Source organism: Hippopotamus amphibius, chromosome 1 (genome assembly GCF_030028045.1).
Source record: "Hippopotamus amphibius kiboko isolate mHipAmp2 chromosome 1, mHipAmp2.hap2, whole genome shotgun sequence".
Classification (NCBI taxonomy): Eukaryota; Metazoa; Chordata; class Mammalia; order Artiodactyla; family Hippopotamidae; genus Hippopotamus; species Hippopotamus amphibius.
Genome location: NC_080186.1, coordinates 212310163 through 212332536, shown reverse-complemented (window position 1 = coordinate 212332536; position 22374 = coordinate 212310163). Strand labels below are relative to the sequence as shown.

Sequence of the window (22374 nt, the reverse complement as noted above, 5' to 3'; positions counted from 1 at the left end):
ATGAGCTAGAAATATTTAATGAATAATGATTAACTATAAACTTTAAAAGGTAAAGTACATGGCAGAAGTTCAGAAAGCCTTGCTTTGAATCCCAGTCCTATGACTTTCTTTGTGCAAACTGCTTATCATGCTCCTTGGTTTTTCCATCTGTGCAATGAGAATGATGATAATACTTTACAGCTAGGTTACAGTGAGGATTAAGAGTTTATACATGTGAAACATTTAGAACAAAGCATGGCATACAGTAAGCAGTTACTAAGTGTTAGCTATTATTATCTTAAATAGTGACTGTTTAATAACTAAGAGTTATAATATGTTCCTAGATTTTAAGAAAGGGATATCAAGACAGAATGTGAGCTCTAAGATGTCTGAATATTAACATAGAGTAGCCAGACAAATAGGCATATCCTAAAGGACTTTACATTTCAGAGTTAGTACTAGGCTCTATGTTTTTTTTTAAATTTTTTAAAATTTTTTAAAAAATTTATTTATTTAATAGTCAGTGTTGGGTCTTCGTTGCTGCACATGGGCTTTCTCTAGTTGTGAGGAGCCTGGGGTTACTCCTCATTGTGGTGCATGGGCCACGGCATGTGGTATCCTCCTGGGGCAGGGATTGAACCTGTGTCCCCTGGATTGGCAGGCAAATTCTTAACCACTGCACCACCTAGGAAATTCCAGCCTAACATTCTTTTTTTTTTTCTTCTTTTTTCTCATGGGCTTAGTTGCTCTGCTGCACGTGGGATCTTCCCTGAGCAGGGATCAAACCCCTGTCCCTTGCACTGGCAGACAGATTCTTAACCACTGTACCACCAAGGAAGATCCCTAGGTTCTAATTATAACTTTTTTATTCAATTGTTGAACTGTGGAAAATTACTTATAATTTTATTTCTCCATTTTCACATTTATAAGTACATTGATCTATACTGTAATGATGCTATGTATTAATTAACAAATGATTATCAAGGACTTTGAAAATATAAACCACTAAAGTGACAGATTAGTTTATGAGTACCTGGTGTAATTCATTAACAACAGAGCAGATTACATTAATTCCTGTGATGCCTTCCAACTGTAGTTTTTAACTCCTAAATTCACGCTAATTTTCTCACAGGGTGTTATAAAATTAACTATGTAGTTAAAAAAAAACAAAACAAAACTTCAGAATCGATGTTGGTTTTGGTTAGAAAGCTGTCAGATTTCAATGTGAATGCCAGAAAATTAAAACCTGATGCAATTCTAAAATCACTACCATGTTTTGCTAAAATAAATGCACTTGTTGCAAATTTAAAACACTAACGTGTATTTTAAAATCTGATTTTATAAATGTTATATAATGATACTGATAAAAGTTCCAGTTTAAAAGCCACAAAGATGATTCTCAAAATATACTGTTAATAGCCTATAATTCTGATACATGAATAGGTTATGATTTAGCCATAGCGTGAAAGTACAGCCAAATCTTGATTATCGTTAGTCTGTGGAGATATGGATGGCCTGGATGGCTAAAATCCATATATGACGGCAAAACCTCATCCATTAGCCTTTTCTCCCACCTAATCTTCACCACAGTTAGCTTAATGGGCTAATTTGCATTTCAGCTACGTTTCTTTCTTACTTGAACAGTGAAATGGCAAAATAAATATCCAAATAAAAATTTGACAACAAATAAAACATTGGAAGGAAGGGCTAATCTACATACTAGAGAACCCGTCTCTGAATAATCAAGAGTTGGCTGCACAGCATTATGTTTACCTTAAGGAGTAAAATAGTCTCATTCTCCTTCATATATTTCAATAAAATCAAACAGGAGTTCCTATGCCTTAACATTCCTAGTCAGAGTTTCTCTGAGTACCTGAAAGAACCCTGGTGGTACAGGACCTACTGGCATGCCATCTCCTGGGGGAATGTTTCCTAGCACTGGACTGGGAGCTGCTGCAGCACTCTGCAAAGAATAAAGGAGAAACAAACCTATATCATTACAGAGAAGGCACAAAACCAAAGACTGATGATAATAGACTATAGGAAGGGAAGCTTTTCATTCCTGGGAACAAATATTGGTAATTTCCCCCACTCCAGAGGTAAACTAAGAGATAGCAGTTAGTTTAGTATATGACTAAATTATTTGGTTTAAACAGGTCTCTGAACTTTCTGAAGTCATAGAACCTTAATAAGATGGTATATTTGAGTAATTTATAAAAGGCAAATAATAAGATAAAATGATAAAGGTTTAAGTAAATGCTTTAAGGCACAGGCTTCTGAAATGGCAACATCAACAACAAATAGGTAAATATTTAAGTAACAAGTTTGAAAAAGGCTGTAGGAGCTGGAAAATAGAACTCTTCAGATTATGCTTTTCTCTGTCATAAATATGTGTAATTCTGTCTACGGGTGGCAACACTCACATTATTCACTTTCTGATATACTACAATTGGTAGCCAAAATATAATTGATAGCAAAAACAGGGTGGTGAGGATGAAAAGGTAATTAGGAGATTGAATAAGAGAAAGGAATTAGATTTGGAGAGATTAGTCTCATATAAACAGATTATGAAAAAATCAGATTGAAAAATTCAAAGTCTACTTTACTTGCAAATTATTTCATGGAATCCTACAGCTTCACGAAATAGGACTATGAAAAACTTTGGGATGGGCTCTTTGTAATCAAGTCAAGGTTTTAGATTTAATTATTACATAGAGCAGTAATACATACAACTATTTTACAACCACGGATTACATCCCTCAATCTGGTTAGACGCATTACAAATACTAAGAACAGTCAAGAAGGGACCAGAAATATGCTGGAGACAGATCAGTACGAATCCAACAGTTCTGTTATGAAAAGAACTCATAACAAATCCTGGATCTAGTATATTTGTTATGCTTTTCTCACCTATGTATCAGTTTATTCATTCATGAATTAATATTCCATTAGAAGATATAATATCTCAGTTATTGGTAGCATATATTTCCTGGTATATAAATTGATAAAAATACTAAGACATGTTTATTCTATAGTACTGGAAGTTGCTATCAATGAAGGCTAGTACTGCCTGAGGAAACCTGGATTTAAATGTGGTTATATAAAATGTTGGTTACCTACGAATGCCAAAATTCTAAACTTCCGATACAACATATGAAAAGGAGAAATAATATTTCTTAGATATTAAGATGAAACATCAATCTGTCATCCCATTTTAAGCAAAAACATGCAATTTCATTCAGTGTAAATTAATTGAATACCTACCATCTGTCAGATATTGTTCTATTTTGCATTATATATCAACATGTTTTTAAAAAATGAAAGGCAAATTGCTTTTTTCATTTTAACTAAACTTGTGTGAAATTTTAATACACAATGTTAGAGTAAGAAAAAAACTCAGCACCAAACATTTATCTTCTTTTAAATATATATGGTTACAGGCAGATCTAGGAAGAAAGATTTGATCTACATCCTTTGACAGTCAATTACTATAATGGGGAAGTTGCTCTTAGTACTAAAAGCTAGACATAGGATGTCACTATTGTTCTAATTAACTGCAGAATAGAAACCTGTTTTTGCAATTAAAAAAGACTTACCTAAAAAAAGAGACAAGTTTGTAAACCACACTCACCTATGCTTTTATAGAAATGTAGACTACAATGTTGAACAGGTTTACAAAAACAAAACAGAATTCAGTAAGTTGCTGCACCTCCTTAGTGTTGTTCAAAGATGTTATTTCTCCCGCAATTCTTGTTGCCTAGCAAGTATATAAAAAAAGCTTTTGCCTACCTAAAGGAAAAAAAAAATGTTTCTTCACATCTAAACTAAAGTTTAACAAGTAAAGATGTTGGGTCATCTTTGGCACCTTTATTTTTTCTCTTTTTGGGGGGACTACATTGTTTAAAGGTATATAATATACTAGTTTTTCTTTTCAAAGTTCTTCACTGTATATGTTTCCTAAGGGTTTTTTTTTCAGCTATTATTTAAAACTGAAACAAATGATATTGATGAAGATTTAAGCAAGTTAAATCTTTGAAATGTCTTCTGAATTTTCATTTTATGACTTCAAAATTATTTGATAAATTTGATCAAAATATATCTTGGCAAGGACTCCTACAAGCTCTACATCAGCACAGTTAACACAACAGAAAAAGAAATCCTTGCCCTTTTGAAGTTAAGAGCATCCTCATTCTAGTGAGGAAGGAAAAAAAACCAGTAAATGCTATGGAGGAAAAGAAAGAGCAGGAAATAGAGAGTTCCCAGTAAAGAGGGTAGGAATTATAATTTTAAACAGAAATAGTCAGGAATGAACGAATCAACCAAGCAAATGAATGGATCAGGTATGGTGACTGATTTAAACATGCCTCTTTGTTGTTGAGAATGCCTTCCTACATTTTAAAGACGTCTCACGTTTTAATAGTTTGTACCTATTCCCTCACAAGAATTTTGTAGAAATTTTTTCTTTCATAATAATCACACTTTGACCATAACAATAGAGGTGTCTTGAAAATAAAGTTTTATAGCTACATAATTTCTAGTATAGAGCACAATGCTTTAGTTTTCTGGTGCAACAGCAATTTCTAGGGTTGGCCTAAGGACACAAATCGAAGCGAACAGAGTACTAGTAATTATCCAGTTTATTTACCAGTACAAAGCATTGCTATAGAGCATTTCAGTCCGAACTTCACTTTTGTGGATCACATTTTTGAGCTAAATTATCCATCATTCTTCTGGGATTTATTGACAAGGGATAATTCCCTCCTTCATCGTACTGTGTGGACTTAAGCTTAGAGTACCATTTGGTACACCATTTTGATCAATAACAAATACTAGTCTGATAATAGACACTGCAGAGGTACACTAAGTGTACTCTAGGCTCTGTAAAAGAGTACATTTCTCAAACTGCCTAACTTGCTCATTTATATATGGCAGCAATATAAATAATACATGCTTTGAAACTGTCAGCTAAAGAAGAATCAAGTTTGGGGGACTAGAACTTTACGTAGACGGAAGTACCACATTTCTTGGGTTTCATTGCTGGAATTTCTGAGACTTGTCTCAAGTTTACTTCCAACTCATGAGACAAGTTTATCTCATGACTTGAGGATCCACAGAAAGTTGTTGCTGGCTCTAACTCATAACGTGTGCATAATATTATTCTGGGTGGTTGTGACTAAATTATGGAAGGAGAGCAAATAATTTAATTATACTAAGAACTACTACAGAGCATTAGTGTCACTGGATTTGTGTGAATTCCCATTAGAATACCATGGAAAATCCTTTATATATAATATATCCACAATTATTTAGGGTTGACTTTTTATATCCTCTCGTAAAAAAAAGAAAGCCATATAAATAATATGGCTTTAAAATACTTCTCCTTACTAAACTGAATATATAAGACTTTGGAGAAAATGTAAAAATATTTTCATTAAAAGTATTTTTTTACTGGTTTACTTTGTATGCTTTTAACGTATACTTTCAGATATGTATTTTCTAACTGTTCTTAAATCATTTACTGTCATGTAACTTGAATTTCAAGGTTTTTTTGAAAGTGAAAACTTTATTTTTAATTTTTAAAATATTTTCCCAAATCACTAATATAATTTTTACCTGTTTTTTTATAAATACAATATATTAAATTTGGTATTTTCAAATGAACTAAATTATGGAACAATCATTTGCTTTCCCAAGGATATACTAAAATGAACTTTAAAGAGTCACCATGGAATCTTTCTTCATGTTGCCATATATTTATCTTTAAGTCTCCTGTTTTGGACTTTCTGTTTTTGCATCTTTGTACTATAAGAAGGCACAAGTCAATCTGTGCCCCTTCCTCTTTGTGTTATTTATTTTCCCCTTGCATCTATGTCCAACAGCATTTCCCATTTGCCCCTTCCCTTAAATGCTACTATATAACTGAATTTTAATAATATTTTTGTTCTCTAATTCCCTATTTCTGAATTTAAAGAACAGGCAGGTATTACCATTATTTTATATTTTCCCTTCTTAAATAAAAATCTGAAATAAAAGCTAGAAGAGTTCTTATTTTAACCTTATTTATTATCACTAGTGGCCTCTGGTGGAAAAAAAAAGTTGTATATATGTCTGTAAGGAGGTTTCAAAACAACAGACATAAAAGAAAATTTTGCTTAAAAATAAAATTAAGGTGTAATTGACTACAACATAAGTAGCATTTATCAAGAGTCTATACATTAAATAACTAACAGTTTTAGTCATTACTAAGGATGGTACAGAACCAGCTGCCTAACTATACACTGGGGAGTCAAGTTATAAAGTCTACATTTGGTGGAAAAGGAAAAAATATTTTAAGTATATGTAAAGTTGTGACAGTAATAACAGAGGAATTAAAATAGTGATATACTTATTAGGAATTGGAAGGAGGGTTAAAGGGAGGAGTGGGTAGGGAGAGACTAGGCAGAGAATTATTGGTTTTTACTATTAAGACATTTGTATTATTTTTAAGTCAGATATAAATATTGTTTGAGAAACATTTAAAATGGTGATACAGTGGACTCCCTTATCTGTGGGGATAGATTCCAAAACCTCCACTGGATGCCTGAAACTGTGCATACTACTGAGCCCTATATATATATATTTTTTCCTATACATATATAACTATGATAAAGTTTAATTTATAAATTAGGCACAGTAAGAGATTAACAACAATAATAATAAAATAATACGATTATAACAATATACTGTGATAAAAGTTATGTGAACGTGGTCTCTCTCCTTAATCAACTTCCTCACCTCTGCCAGAAATGTGGCAGCAGCTTCTTCATCAAAACATGCAGCCTCTGCAGTACTTTTTATATTGTCTGATCTAAACCTATTCTTGCATCTGTGTAACCATCCCTTACTGGCAGTAAATGGCTTGGTGTCACTCATTTCTGGGGATCTCTTGCTGAAGTCTTTGTAGAGGCTCAATGCTTTCTGGCCCAACACAATGCTGTCAATCAGAACACGTTTTCTGTTCATGTCTCCCACCCACAAATTTTATGCCTTTTCTACCTTAACTAAGAGCTTATCATGCACTGTGACCATAACTTCCGCAGCGTGAGGTTCAAAAACTAGCATAGGTTTCCTTTTCCTTTGTCACAATTTTATGGATCGAAGACTTGTTCTTACCATAGATCTCAGCAACCTCAGCATACGACTGCTTTTCTTCCTTATTGAGAACTTTCACCTTTTCACTTAAAGGAAGCCCTTTTCAGCTTCTCTTTGGTATATGTGAATTGCCTTCATCACTCCTGTTGTGCTTTGAGGCCATTATTAAGTAAATAATAATGAACACAAGCACTGTGATACCACGGCAGTGGATCTGATAACCCAGGCAGCTGCTAAGTGACTAAGGGGTGGGTCAAGCTGGACAAAGGGATGATTCACGTCCTAGGTGGGATGTAGTAGGACATGGTGAGACTTCATCACGCTACTCACAATGGTGCGCATCTTAAAATTTATGAATTGTTCTTCCATTTCTGGAATCGTCCATTTAGTTTTTTTTTAGACTTTGGTTGACTGTAACTGAAACTGCAGAAATCAAAACTGTGGTTAAGCAGGTCCCTGTGGCAGGTTTCCTGTCTTCACAATTTTAATACAGAGCACAGTTAAATATTTTAGCGGTTGGTTGAAGACATGTTCCTTATCATAGTAAGAAATATTTCTGTGCCTAGTATTTTAAAAACAATTTTCAAAGATCAGGAATAATAAAAGACACTTTGCCTTTTCATATTTGATTGATATTATTTGGTTTTTCTCTTGGGAAGCATGATATAAGTAGTTGTATACTGATAGTTTTCTTAAACCCTGATTGTATTTATAAGACATGCTTGATTATCATGGATGGTCCTTTTAATACGCTAATAAATTATATTAGCTAATATTTTATTCAGGATCTTTACATCTATATTCTAAATGAGACAGGTTTAGGAAATTCCTTGCTGGATTATATTTTCAAATTTAAGCATTAGGATTATTCTACCTTCTCAAAATGGACTGGATGGCAAACTCTTTTATAATGCTCTGAAGAAATTTACATAATGTGGTGTTTATCTACTTTGTAAAGTTAAAAAATATGCAGTGGTAAAAACTGCCTGAATACAAAGCAATTTTGGAAGTAATTATGGTCATTATTCTTTTTATATTTTCTGCTTCTATTTACTTCAATTCTGTTCATTTATATTTTTCCCAGGAAACTTCACTTCATTGAGATTTTTAGTTTTATTCATATACAACACTTTCACATGCTTAAAAAGGTCCTCTGTAGCAACTGTAAGAGACTGCTAGTAGACTGCAAACATCTGTTTTCCTCTTCTTTCATGGTAATAGAACTGTAGCCAGGGACATGACAGCCCTGCTACACCACATTGCTCAGTCTCCCTTGCCCTCACCAAGAATTAAGCTCTCATTAATGTGAGCAGAAGAGGTATGCACCACTTCTAGAATGACTCCTACTTACGTTTAATTGGAGATCTAATTTCTGTCACTCCTATAAAACCAATGCCCTGAACAATGGCAGAGCCCCCACTCGCCTTAGTCTCTGGATGACTTTGTGGCACACTGCCTCCCCACCTGCCCTAGACGGCCTTACTGAACTGCTGGCCCTAGCCAGATGCTGACTTGTTTTCTCTCTCTTAAACTGAATCAGTGTTCTCATTATCTTTGCCACCAGGAATTGTTCTATGAGTTCACTTTTTTTTCTGTTTAATTAACATGTTTTCTTCTTTAAAAAAATTATTTCTATTTTCCTTTTTATTAAAAAAGTTTTATTTTCAAACTTATTGATAAATTAGTAACTAATTTATTTTCCTTTTTTTAAAATATAAAGAATACAAAACTGTAAATTTGGCTCTGAATTTACCTTTGATGGTATTTGCAAGGTTTGATGGTGGTGTTCCCAATTTTCTTCCTAAATCATCCAAGAAGTATAATTTCTGTTTCTCAAAGAGTTATTGGATATAACTGGAAACCAAAATTATACTGATTAGATAATTTAGAAAAAGATGAGAACACTAATATCAAACCTTGCAGATGTAACCAAAGATATACTTTAATTTACAAATAGATGGAGGTTTTATTTTAGTTTTTAATTTCTAGCTTTCCAAATTGTCTAGATAAGATATCCTCTACAACCTCTGTATTTAGGAATTTGTTGAATAATTTTTTGTGCTCTAATGACCAATTTTCATAATTTCTAAGGGATACTTAATAAAATATCCATGTTCTTGGTCCACATTTTTATCCATTTGCCTAATATCTTTATACAATCTCTAATTTTTGTCCCCTTGCACTTTCAAATATTGATATATAAATACCCTACAACTGTTGTTTGTCCATTTCTCCTTTCTTTTTCATGTTTAATAATCACTGCCTTGAATCTTTTGCCCAAAATTAATACTCCAGACTGAGCTTTTTTGTGTGTTCATATATCAAATCATCTCCCATCCATTTATTTTTCAACTTATACTATATTTAACTATTTCACTTGTTAGCAGAAAAGCACTCTAATATACATCTAATGATATGTACTTTAAAATTAGAAAAAAGAAAGTTAAGCTTTAAAGGTACTAATGTTAAGACAAACAATACTGTTTACCCTTCTTTATGAAAAATGAAGTTAGCTTTCTCCTCCTATTCTACATCCCCCTCTTCCATTTCCTAACCCTTATTATACACATCTGGAGTTTTAAGCATAAACTTATTGGTTTCATCATCTCTTCTTTCAGTATTAATTTTTGACCTCTGCATTCAGTTTTAGAATCATACTTTCAGCATCAAAAATAACTCCTCTGTCTGACTTTTTCCCCTATCGGTTTAAAAACACGTAACTGTGCTACTCAAGAATTTTAATTTTTATATATTTCTTAGTTGGCTAGCGGATGTATGAATATCATTTTCCAAATCCTTATATATGCAAATGTCTATTTTGACTCTCATCAAAACTACAGATACCACCATTATCTAGTATTTAGTGTTGCAGAGAAGTCTAATACCATCCTGATTTTTGTTCCTTGTAATGTAATCTGCTTTTCTCTTCATATCTAAGTATTGATCTCTAAATTTCTTGCCTAGAATGATGTGAACCTTTTCAATGATCATACCTGGGTTATATTTTTCTGATGCTAGAAAGTTGGGGGGAAACCTTTTCAGTTAATAGATGTAAAGGAAAGATCTGGCACACCTTAAAGGGTCATTCTTTGTGAATGTTTTTAGCAACTAAGTAAATAGTTATGATGTTATTGATAACTTGGGAAATATGCTTAGGAATCTTTCCAGGACAGGATTTTAATAGGTTATTAGTGGCATGGGAAACTGGTCAGTATACTTTACATGTACATATCATGTGCTATAAAAAGTTAATAAATTTTGACTAAGTGATCCTTCTTTTCAGATACTATTCAAATATAAATTCCAAACTATGAGAAAAACAGTATGCAAAAAATATGTTCACTGTTATATATTTATAGTAAGAAATATTCGAAGTAACCCCCAAATTCAGCAATAATATAATACTTCTATAAATTATAGTATATATAAGTGATAGAACGTGTTTCAACTGTTAAAAATCGTAGTTACAAATGGAATTATTTGGGAAACACAGGAGTTTATTTATGATATAGTGCTATGTAAAACATGCCAAATATAGAATTGGGTATATGATTATAATTACACAAATCGTAAAATATAAACTACCAAAGAAGGGGGTGGATACATAAAATTAACTGCTAGAATGATATAATTGATTGATTTTTAATAAAACATTCACATACTTTCTGAAGTTTCATATTTCTATTTATAATATAAATAAAAATTATTATAGGTTAAAGATACACACTGCCAGTTTTGTCAATAGCTATAAAACAAAACCAAATGCTAACTTAAACCTAATCCTTAAAATTTAAGCTTAAATAAAATGCAGGTATTTCTAACTTAAAACAGAGCTCTTATTTCAATAAGACATGAAACATTTTAATCTTCAGACCATGAAGAACCAGTTTTCCTGTTTTGGAAAGTTAGATCCTAGAAATAATCTAAAAATCACTTTCATCATTCCTGGGCATTTGTTTGCATTACCTTCACAAGTTCACTTTTAGCGCCACATGCTTCTACCCCAGTCCACTACACTCAGTCACCCTCTTAGAGTTCAGAGAACCAGCATCATTGACTATTGTGTACTTTTTAGGCTTGTTTTAGAAATATTTCATATATTGCTTTCACAGAACCTTAATTAACCAGAGCATAGTATTCAACCCTTTATGCTTCCAAAAGAGGAACAGACCCAGAAAGAGCACTAAAAACAAAAATCAAAAGTAGCCCCTGAGCACCTAGAAACATAAAGTGTAAAAGAGTTGATCCTAAATATTACAGCTGATGTTTGCCATGTAGAAGAAAAAGAGTGCTTTGATTGGCTGGTAATTTCTACAAAATGCTAACTTTTTCATACAAAAGCCAAGAAGCATGGGAAATACGATAGGCAACAGAAGGGAAGCAGCTATGGGTGCTAAAAAATGTTTTAAGTGCAAAAGAAATGCAAAAGGACCCTGATCAACACAGTGATGATTTCATTCTTAAAGAATACTCTAGCAGGCAGTTTTTGATTTAGTCGTAAATTTTCAAAACAGCCGTTTCATAGTTCAGAAATCAGGTTCCCTAAATTCTCTATACAGCTTTAATCAGAAAAAGGTAGATTATAAGAAAAAGGGCTGACAAACTGGTAGATTTAGTTAGGCGATGGGTGTAGGGTGTTCACTGTACTATTTTTACACTCTCCTATAGGTTTGAAACGCAGAAAAAATATATAATTGAAATAACATGTAACATGTTAGAAAAAATATATAATTGACCTTGATTAATTTATGGCCTGGAAATGCATGGTTTTATTATTAATAAAAATATCGCATTTTCATAGCTAAAAAAAAAATATATATATATATATATAATTGAAATAAGCTAATAAAATTAGGCTGCAATCTGAAGTAATGTAGAGAATAATTCAGTTTAAACAAGTGGTAAGACTGTACTTCCCAAGATGAACTTAGGGACTCTGCACTACCACATGAACTTTTCTCCACCTCCATATTTTCAATAGAATTTAAAAAGAAAAAAGAAAAATGTCTGACATAAAGAATTTCCTTTGAGACAATTAAGTTCTAGGCAATTACTTTCTCATATGTACATGCATCCCAAATATTAGGTACCTACTATGTGCCTGGGCTGTTCTAAGATGCACAGATTCATTCTGATCACAAAGAATTTTGAACCTAGTGCAATTACTCCTCAAAATTATAATTATGAGTTATTAAGGAAACAGATAAACAGCATATAAAATTTTCTGTTTAAAAATGAAACAAAATGGGGATATTTAAGACTCCCATTTTTAGCATTCATATATGTTCAGTGCTTAAGAAACATTTACTGTCTTCATATGAATTTACCTGCCCCAATCTACAAACCTTTTAGTCAAACATTTAATAAAATAACCTTAAACAGTATTTCAAAATACCACAGTTTAAAGGAAAAACAAGGAAAAGTTGTTAGAAATACTAATGTTGTACCCTCTTTCACAAGTTTTGAACAGTTACAGATTCTGGTCACTGCCCTACTTTTTCCTTTTTGACCTCAAAGATAGAAGCCTTTGTCTCTTTTCTACACTACTGATTCAGTATAAAAATCCCTAAGCTTCTAGTTATTTGGCATCTAGGTATTTTAACTATTCTTACTGGTAAGAGAAATTGGATAATCAGAGTCATTCATCCCTTGGCAAAAAATTGTTTTCCTCTCTGGTAGGCAGAAAAGCCCCCAAAGATAGTCAAACCCTAATCCCTGGAGCCTGTGAACATGATGGTCTCTAGAATCTGAGAGCAGCTTCTCTGGCCGACTCCTACAACCTCCAGGAACTGAATTCTACCAACAACCTACATAAATTTGAAAGTGGATTCTTCTCAGAGCCTCCTAGTCAGAACCCAGCAGGCCCAGACCTTGATTTCAGCCTGGTGAGGCCTAAGAGAAAACAGCTTAGTCAACCCAGACTTCTGACCTATAGAACTGTGATATAATAAGCTTTTAAGCTGCTAAATTTGTGGTAATTTGTTATGTTAGCAATAGAAAACTAATACACTCCTCCCCCCAAATTACTATTTCATTTTGAAGAACATTTTCCATGGGGCATCTAGAAACTAGGGAACTCTATGGATCCTTAGAGGTTTTTGTACTTGCCTTGTTGCACAGTGCTTGTTTGCAAATACTATAATTTTGATTAAATCAACTGTTCTGATTAAAAATAAACAAAAAATATCTCCTAGGGCTTAACAAAGCTTAGTTTTGCAGTATTCTTGGTCTCACAAATCTTTTGGTGGCTGTGAATCATGACCCTCAGTTTTTTCCCTTCCACAGTTAAGAGCAGGGAAGCACAGTGAGAAGAATGGCACACGAAGTATCTTTTCTTCAGCTATAATTGCCTGCCAGGACTCTAACTCTGCCTTCTTCTTATCCACAAAGGAATAGCTCCTTAACTATTAGCTGAAGGCTCCACCAATCTCATCTAGACTCCAGCCAAGCTAGCTCCTAGAATAGGGAGAATACAAAGACAACTGAAACCACAGTTTAGGATTCACCATCACGTCAACTTTGCTAATGGTCCCTGACCCTGTACACTGATTCAAAGAAACTAGGATCCAGCCTCAATCCTTGTACCAGAAAAAGGTCCATTTCTTACCTCCATTTGCTGGGGTTTCAGTCCCAGTTCCCATCCAACTAGCATCTTACTGCCTTAGAGACAATAGGAAAACATTCTATTGAGTTCTTTCCTCATATTAATTCTGAAGGAGTACGTTCTGCCACTGGACTTCCATTTCCACAGTCAAGTCATCAGTATTTGCAGTTGGATTCCCTTGATATCAATGATCTCTAATCATTACTTCTTGCCATGACCCTTCCCTCATCCCTATGCATAGCTTTTTCCACCTACAGAGCATTCCCATCGGTTCTCTAGCATCCTAATGATGACCATTTGCACATATCTCAGCCTATTGCCTGCTATTAGTCTCTTAAGATCTCCAAGGCACATCTACTAACCTGTCTTGACATCCTCTCAATGGTTTGCTGTATGCCCTTCTCTCAATTGCTTACTCTGTCATCTTACAATGGCTTTGTCTTAGAATCCAAGCCACGCTTATTCTGATTACATGACCACAGAAACTCTATTTAAGAAGTGCTTTTTCTAAAACTTTGTCACAGAACAAATTACAGTCATGGAAGTATAGCTCTGTATCAATAGCAAGAATCACTGTAATTTTTGTTTATGTATTTAACTCTTCCAGGAAGAAGATAACCATTATATACTCATCTTTTAAAAAGTCACATCCCTTCTGAGTCAGTTAAAAAGTTTACACAAAAAGGCACACCTCCAAAATATCTTTTTCTCTTTTGTAATTTACATCTTTTATAGGAAGAAATTTAAAGTTATTAATTCTGAGTTTCCTTTAACAGCATTATTAGCATGGACCTGAAACAATATACATCTAATGCAACAAATTTCTAAAAGGTTTTAAATGTTATATAGAATAGTTCAAATATGCTTAAAGAAAAATTTTAATATGTTTTAAAAAAGAAAATTTAAATTTTTTCACTACATCACAATATTTTAGGATGATTTCCATACAAAGATTAATTTTTAAAGCTTCAACATTTATTTTCTCATATCCACAAAAGTTATCATGAATAAAAAGAGAACTTGAAACTAACAAGCAGAAATATTATTTAGTTTTAAAAGATGTTAGTTTTCTTAAAAAGTGGCATAACAGATTGTAAAAGTCACAAAATGAAAATAATAAGATAATAAATGAAAATACTTGTTTACATCACTCCAAACTAGAAACAGGGGCTTAGCCACTGAACCAGTTTTCTAAACCTTTATTAATATAAAGTGTAACTTCGCTTAATTTTGCCACTGTTTGAAGGTATTTAATTGCTGCCACAGGCAAAACAAAACAAAACAAAACATTGTATGTTAGCACATATAAACATACAGATTAAGGGATACCTGCAAAGGGTGCTTTTTATACCTGTGTAATATTTTGGTGGAGAAAGAATGCCTTATCAAAGATCCTAAAAATAGTAACTATAAAAATACTAAAAGCAGACTAAAAAATGAGAAATTTAGCAAATAACTTGTACTCTCTATTAGAACAGAGAAACAAAGGTAAAGAAAATCATGCTAAAGATTTGCTTTAATTTAAAAAAGTAAATCTCATAGGACAGTAGTTAATATACATTTGGCTAAACTTGATCTACCATTTTTTTCTAACCTTCAACTGCAGTGCTCCAGAGTAATCACTAATGTTCACTGATATATAAGATATTTAGTTATCAGAAAAGGATGGTTAAGTACAGTTTCAACACAAAGAGCTAGTGTGTCTTCTTTTTAAAACAAATATACAAAATCTTACAAAGTCATAGTAGGCTCTAGAGTATGCCAACACTCCTCAAAACATCTGGAATTCCTTTTAGGGAACTATCTGCCTTCAGACACTATACCACATTCTTCTGGATATTCTCAAGATAAGAAATTTTATCCTTAAATAGCTAATTTGCTTTTTGGAAGCAGGCAAAATTCATTTGGTACAGTGTTTTGTAAATAGTGGTTAATAAGGTTAAAAAAATTTTGAATTAAAAAAATTTTAATGACAGCCTTTCCACATAAAATGGCTTTGAATTCAATTGCAAAAATTTGAAGTTTTTAAAGTGATGACAAGATTGAGATGTTTTAGGTTTATATTTTTAAATCAACTTTTTGACCTCATAATTTTTACTCATTAGTGCATTTTTCATCCAACAAATATTTGTGCCATGCCCACTACAAGTCTGATACAACACCAAGTAGACCTTATTCTTGTTCCCAGGAGTTTATGATCTTAGAGGGGGAAACAGACAATTACACACATATTTATTTACCGAAGTGGTAAATGCTAGAAAAAGAAAGGAGGAGATGTACTTTCGAGGATTACAGAATGTTTCCTAGAAGTAAAATTTAAGCAGAGAGCTGAAGAAAGTGTTTGTGATCAAGGGGCAAAAAACAAACAAACAAACAAAAAAACTCCACGAATTAAAAGATGAGGCAACAGAACTAAATTATTACAAACTAGAAGAATTAAAAAGTAAAGACCTTAGGGTGGGCAGGAGAGTGACAGAGTATAAGCAACATTAAGGAAGGTCAGTGTGGCTGAATCAGTGATTCCAATGTGTGGTATGAGAGATGAATGTAACTTTATCATAGGACCAATATGAAGTAAACAAAGGGTTTTAAGAAAGAAGCACGTGATCATCAGAGCTATTATTTTGAATAGGTAACTCTGAGAGCCCCCTCGAGAAAATAAAATGCAGGGGGCAAGAGAAGATTCCTCTCTGAGGTAGCATAGTGATAGGCTGAAGTGTTTGGGCAGCAGTGGAGAAGAAATGTGAAATGTGAATAGATTCAAAATATGTTTCAAAGTTAAAAACTGCTAGGATTGATGAAGGCCAACAAAACAGGAGTAAGGAAGGAGCGCATGTCATGGATGACCCAGATTTCTGGTATAAGCATTGCTAGGATGCAATGAGACAGGTAGCACGGGATTGCATCAGGTTTGGAGGGAAGAGTGCAAGAGGGGGAGGGGAGAAACATCAGTTCAACGTAGAATGTACGTTAAGACATTCAGCAAGAACATTCATTTACTAACAACTGGGCTCTTAGGAAGTGTTTCCAAAACAGAAATTCCATATTCCCTAACTACTTTAACAATCTTACTGACCTTGAATTTTAAACCTACTTCTTTTCAAGTCCTTCTTTTCCATTTTTATTATGTTACAGAGAAAACAATTGATCCCTACCTTAGGTATGTACTTACAGCAATATATACCTTCAAATGTTAAGAATTTATAGTTTCTGTAACTTGCATAAATTCTCTTGTAGTACCACATTATATTGAGATTTTCTCTGTTCAGTCTGAAAATACTTAGCTCTAAAGGGTAAGGCCTGTTTTCCTCTTTTGCATATACAGCGCTTAGCTGTGCCTGGCATGTGGTCACTAAAAGATGACTGAACTGAATCCATGCTATTATGATGACACGTTTTGTTCTGGCTAAAATAAGTGTTATGTCATTTATAGAATTAATACATATCTTAAATCTAAACTAGCCCATGTTATTTTATGTCAAGCAAGCATATCAAGTTCCTGGAAGACAAGTTGACAGAAGTCAATGTAGCTGGTACTTGCTTTGCTATTTTCTAAATAGGCATGGACAGTTTTAAAGGACACTAAAGTGAAATAAATTATACAATCTTCATTTTAGCATTCACTGTAGGTGATGAACATGAATCAATGGTGCTATTACATGGGAAATGTCAACTTATTTTTAGTATCATTTCATCTGAATAGCAATTTGACTACTGTAAGATGACCACATAATTCATTTTCAAGATCAAGTTTTAATATATGGTTGCCAATCACATGTCAACATTAAGTTAACTTCACTTTAAACACCATTTTGAAGTGGATAAAATAACCATTTATTTCATTGTGAAATCGCTATTAGTTATTACTCAACTAGATAAGACTAGATGTTTTGTCTAAAAATAAAATTTAAGGCAAAAAGCATCAGTAGATAAAAAGAGGATCTTAAGAATAAAAGGAATGATTTACAAACAAGTTATAATGATCCGTAATGCACCTAGCAGTATATCTGTAAAATACATATAGGAAAACAGACAGGATTACAAAAGTACAAACCCATCATCCCAGTGAGAGACTGAGACTTCCCAGAAACCGATGTATTTAAACAAACTGAAACTTAGATTTGACCACAATTAACAAGCTTGATGTAATGGCCATCTTCAAGACCCAGTACCCACAGATAGGAAACATACATTTTTTCCAACCACTCTTAGAATATTCATAAAAAATAGATCACAAACTAGGCCACAAAGAGGCATAAAAAAAGGCATATATACAAGAATATATATGATATGGATTATATTCTTTGGACACAATGAAATAAAATTGGAAATTGGAAAAACTTCAAAACTGTATACTTTCAAAAACTGAAAATACAGATTTCTAAATATGTAAAATCACAATGGAAAATTGTTTAGATTTGAACTACAAAAGCCCTACATATCAAAACTTGTAGGTAAAGCTAAAGCAGTACTTACAGAAAGCTGACAGCTTAAACGTATACATCAGATGATGGGAAAGGCTATAGAAACATTAGATATTTTAGATTTATCACTGCACAGTAATAAATATAGAGAGTTTATTTTTGCCCCATTTGAAATTTACGAATATGTTTCTACTTTAGACTTGGCACTTGCCAGATATAGTTGAGTGAAGTGGAATGTAAGATTCTATTCTTAAAGCCTACTACAGAAAAGAAAAAGAAATAATTATTTAATAGTGTAAGGTAATGTGTACAATCAAGTATAATATGTAATAGTAAAAAAAATAGCTAGGGGGTAAAACCAACTATATTTTGTGCATTCTAACCCCCCAAATTGCATTGAAGTGGAAAGTAAAGAGGGATATCTCAGAAGGAAACAAACACCATTCAGGTTGCAGGAAAAGTTATCATAAACTGTAGTGTGTTTCATTGCCTTGGTAAAAATGTTACATATTTTTTATATGCTTGTAAGAAACATGGGTATTCATGCCTAAGTTGAAGCACTGCCACCTATCCCACATACATTAACTCCCTGATGCAGTTCCAGTAAGATGATCCCTAGAGAAGTCTCAGTCCTTTTTGCAATATTCACAAGACCAAAGGCACAGGTAATTCAGAACACAGTTTATTTTAAGTGCCATAGGAACTTACATTAAGACAATAAGAGCCACACACTGGGATTAACTTCATGGAACATAATCATGGTTAAGCTGAACCTTGAAGAAAAATTAATGTGATAGAAAGGAATAAAAATAAACAAATAAAAATTCAGACCAGAATAAGAACATGGAAAAATGCACAAAGGAAGCAATGAACTACAAAGGAATTTTAGAAGATAGGAAATTATTCCCTCCTTGGTCATCAGGGGAAAAAAAGAGTTGTATACATGAGATAGGACCAGTTGCTGGGAATTCTGGAAAACATACCAAGAATGCTGGGAAATATATCAAGATATATTTGATTTAATGAGTGATAGAAGGTTATACGTCTCAAAGATATGAAGCAACTTAGTAACATGATGATAGTGATATTTCTCTGGCAGTAACAAGAGGAAAGAAGGATGAGTAAAAACTGAAAGCACAGACGCCAGCATTTAAAATAATCCAGGTTTTCAGGCTGGAAAACTGGATGGCAGAAATGGTGATACAGTAGAATGAACACAGTTAGAACAGAAGGCAGGAGAGAATCAATTCAGGTTTCAGACAATGTAGTACGATGGTTAAAAAAAAAACCAAACAACACAGAAGAACATGGATCCTGTGTGACATTGGTCAGTTACTGAAACTCTCTGAGCAATGCTTCCTTCTTCAGAAAATATGCATAATAATAGTACCTATCATATAGAGTATTGGAGGAATAATGAGGTGATTCATACAAAGCAGTTAGAATGATATCTGGCACAAAGTAAGGGATCAGTAAATATTAGCTATGTTTCTATCATTATTTATTTCTAGTTTGAGTTGATATACAAGTAGAGGTGTTCCCAAACACCTTCCAGTGGGAGAACACACAACTGAAATATGGATGAAAGAACAAAGCTGGATAAATATCTTTGGTATTTTTCCCATCCTTATTCCACTGCCATTGTCAAAATCAAGTCTTTCCTCATCTTTTAAAAAAGACTGTTACAATAGTCCCCCGTTTCTCTCCTGTTTCTTCCCCTCAGGTCCACATTTAAGGTTGCCAATAATTAACTTTTTATAAGCACAGATGTATTCATATCACTTCTTCATATGGAAAATTTTAAACAAATGAAGGTACCTCATGTCCTAAAGGAGAAAGTTGATTACTTGGCATAGTGTAATGTATAACTTATTATAATCATTTGAGTATTTTTCTCTCATTCAAGTCAATGAAGTTCTCAGTTAAAGGAGCTTTGCCTTATTAGTCACTAAATCTCCTGTGCCTAGGTGCAGAGAAAATGTTAAAGATATGTTCACTGAAAGCTACATAAATATATAATGGTAATTTTATGGTGCCAAGCAAACAGTGGCAAATATAGGCCTAAAAAGAATTTTGAGGGAATAAACCAGAAAGGTTTAGAAGGCAAGAGAGGAGATAATTTCAAATGTAATATTAAAAATGTTGAATGACATGCTTATCAAAAAGTTTTAGGAAAGGAAAAGATACTGACTTTCAGTTCAATTAGGAAAACTAATTATAAGCTTATATATCAAACACTGCAAATATAAATAAGGCATGAATAAATATAGTCTAAAAACAAATTTATTCTAAAGAAATAAATACAGTGTAAAGTGGGAACTAGACACACTAATAAGAAAGAGAAATTCACAAAGAGTCCATCTGGGAGTTTAGAGAAGGCTTCTTAGAAATTATTATTCTGGAGCTTAGCGTTGAAGTAAGTAAGAATTAACAAGGCAAAGAAGTATAATTATAGTGAGGTTGTAGTGCCAAAGCTATAGTGCAAGGTGTGAAGAATGAAGGAAGTTGCTAGGAAATACAGGTAGTAGCTACAGGCTACTCATTTAAGATCTGAGCTAAGAAAGATAGTACAGAAATCATAAGATAGTTAAAAGGAACAAGATAGTCGAGTGGAGGTTTTATTTAGATGGGGAAAACATGCAAGAAAATGATAAATCAGGAGAGCAGGACCTCTAAGAGACAAAGAAGTGAAATTCAGAGCATAGTTAACAAAGAGAAAAAGGACTGCTATTCTGAGACAGCAAGGAAGGACAAAGACTATCATCATCTACTGGTTAAAAAAAAGTAGAATTTAGTTGAGGTGAAAGCAGTACATGAAATTCATTCCAAATGGTCTTGGTCTTCTCTGTCAAAAAGTATATGAAGTTATCAGCTGTTACTGAAATTGAGAGCCTTTGGAAAGGAGATATTTGAAATAGTTCCTACAAAAAGTAAGCCATCAACTAATGAGTGAAGAGTAGTATTGTCAAGAGTATACAGGGCCAAATTTATGTTGGGAATGTTCACCTGAAAGGACAAAGTCTGTTTGATAAAAAGAGTGTTCCTTAATACAAGGGAAGAAGTGATAATACAATCAAAGCCAAACCTGAAAGATTAATAAGGAACTCTATAAAATAGTACACATTAATTTTTGCTTGAAAATGACCACCTTCAAACTACAACCTTTTTAGTTCAAAATTCTGGTAATTGATTAATCAGTGATGTACACAGTCCACATCAGCAATAATTTTCTAACTTTGAGCTTTTTTCCTTAAGGAAAAGTAAATTTCAGATATTATAACCTCTAGAGCATCACTAAAAATACCTAACAGTGGAGATAAAATGGAATATCAAAAACTAAATACTAAAAAAGTCAGAAAAAAGTCAAATGTAAAGGAAAAGGGGGACAAAGATTAGATGGAACAAATAGAAAACAAGACAGTACACAGCTCCAAAATACAGATCATTACACTAAATGTAAGTGGTCTAAACACTGCAATAAAAAGGCATAGATTTCAGAGTGGGTAATAAAACAAGATCCAGCACATGCTATTCCAAGAAACACACTTTATATATAAAGACACGTGTAAGTTAAAAGTAAAGGCATAGAAAAGGGTACACCTTTAAATATTCATCATAAGAAAGCTGGAGTATCTATATAAATATCAGATAAATTAGAGTTCAGGACAAGAAATATCAGAGATCCAGAGGAACAGTTTTATAATAATAATAATGAGTAAATGGATCAAAAGACCAAACAACCCTAAATATATATGCACCTAATTAATGAGCTTCAAAGTGCATAAAACAAAGATTGTCAGAACTGAAAAGAGAAATACACAAGTTCACAATTATAGGTAGAAATTTTAACCTTTTCTCTTAATGACTGATAGAATAGGTACAGAGAAAATCAGTAGGGACATAAAGGACTAGAATAAATCTATAAGCCTACCAGATCTAATTGAATATAAAATACTACACTCAACAATAGCAGAATACACATTCTCTTCAATGTGTACTCTTGAAGCTTTCACCAAAATAGACCATATGCTGGGCCATAAAACAAGTCTCAATGAATTTCAAAACATAACATACAACATATGCTATTTGACAACAATGAAACTGAATTAGTAATTAAAAATAAAAAGATATTTTTAAAACCCCCATACATTTAGAAATTAACATTCTTCTAAATAAATGTAAAAGAAGAAAATACATGAGAAATTAGAAAGTATTTCATATTGATTGATAATAAAA

The 22374-nt window shown here is 32.9% G+C and overlaps 1 protein-coding gene across 14 annotated transcripts in view; it reads right to left on the bottom strand.

Moving 5' to 3' along the window:
- The window catches only part of SSBP2 (single stranded DNA binding protein 2), a 311861-nt gene that overhangs the window by 83233 nt on the left and 206254 nt on the right, over positions 1–22374 (bottom strand). For 12 of the 14 annotated variants that reach the window (XM_057740161.1, XM_057740080.1, XM_057740146.1 and 9 more), the window contains one exon: positions 1853–1942. The exons of the other annotated variants lie outside the window; for them this stretch is intronic. In XM_057740161.1, the coding sequence (XP_057596144.1) occupies positions 1853–1942 (90 nt within the window). The remainder of the gene's footprint in view (positions 1–1852; positions 1943–22374) is intronic. 14 annotated transcript variants of the gene reach the window in all.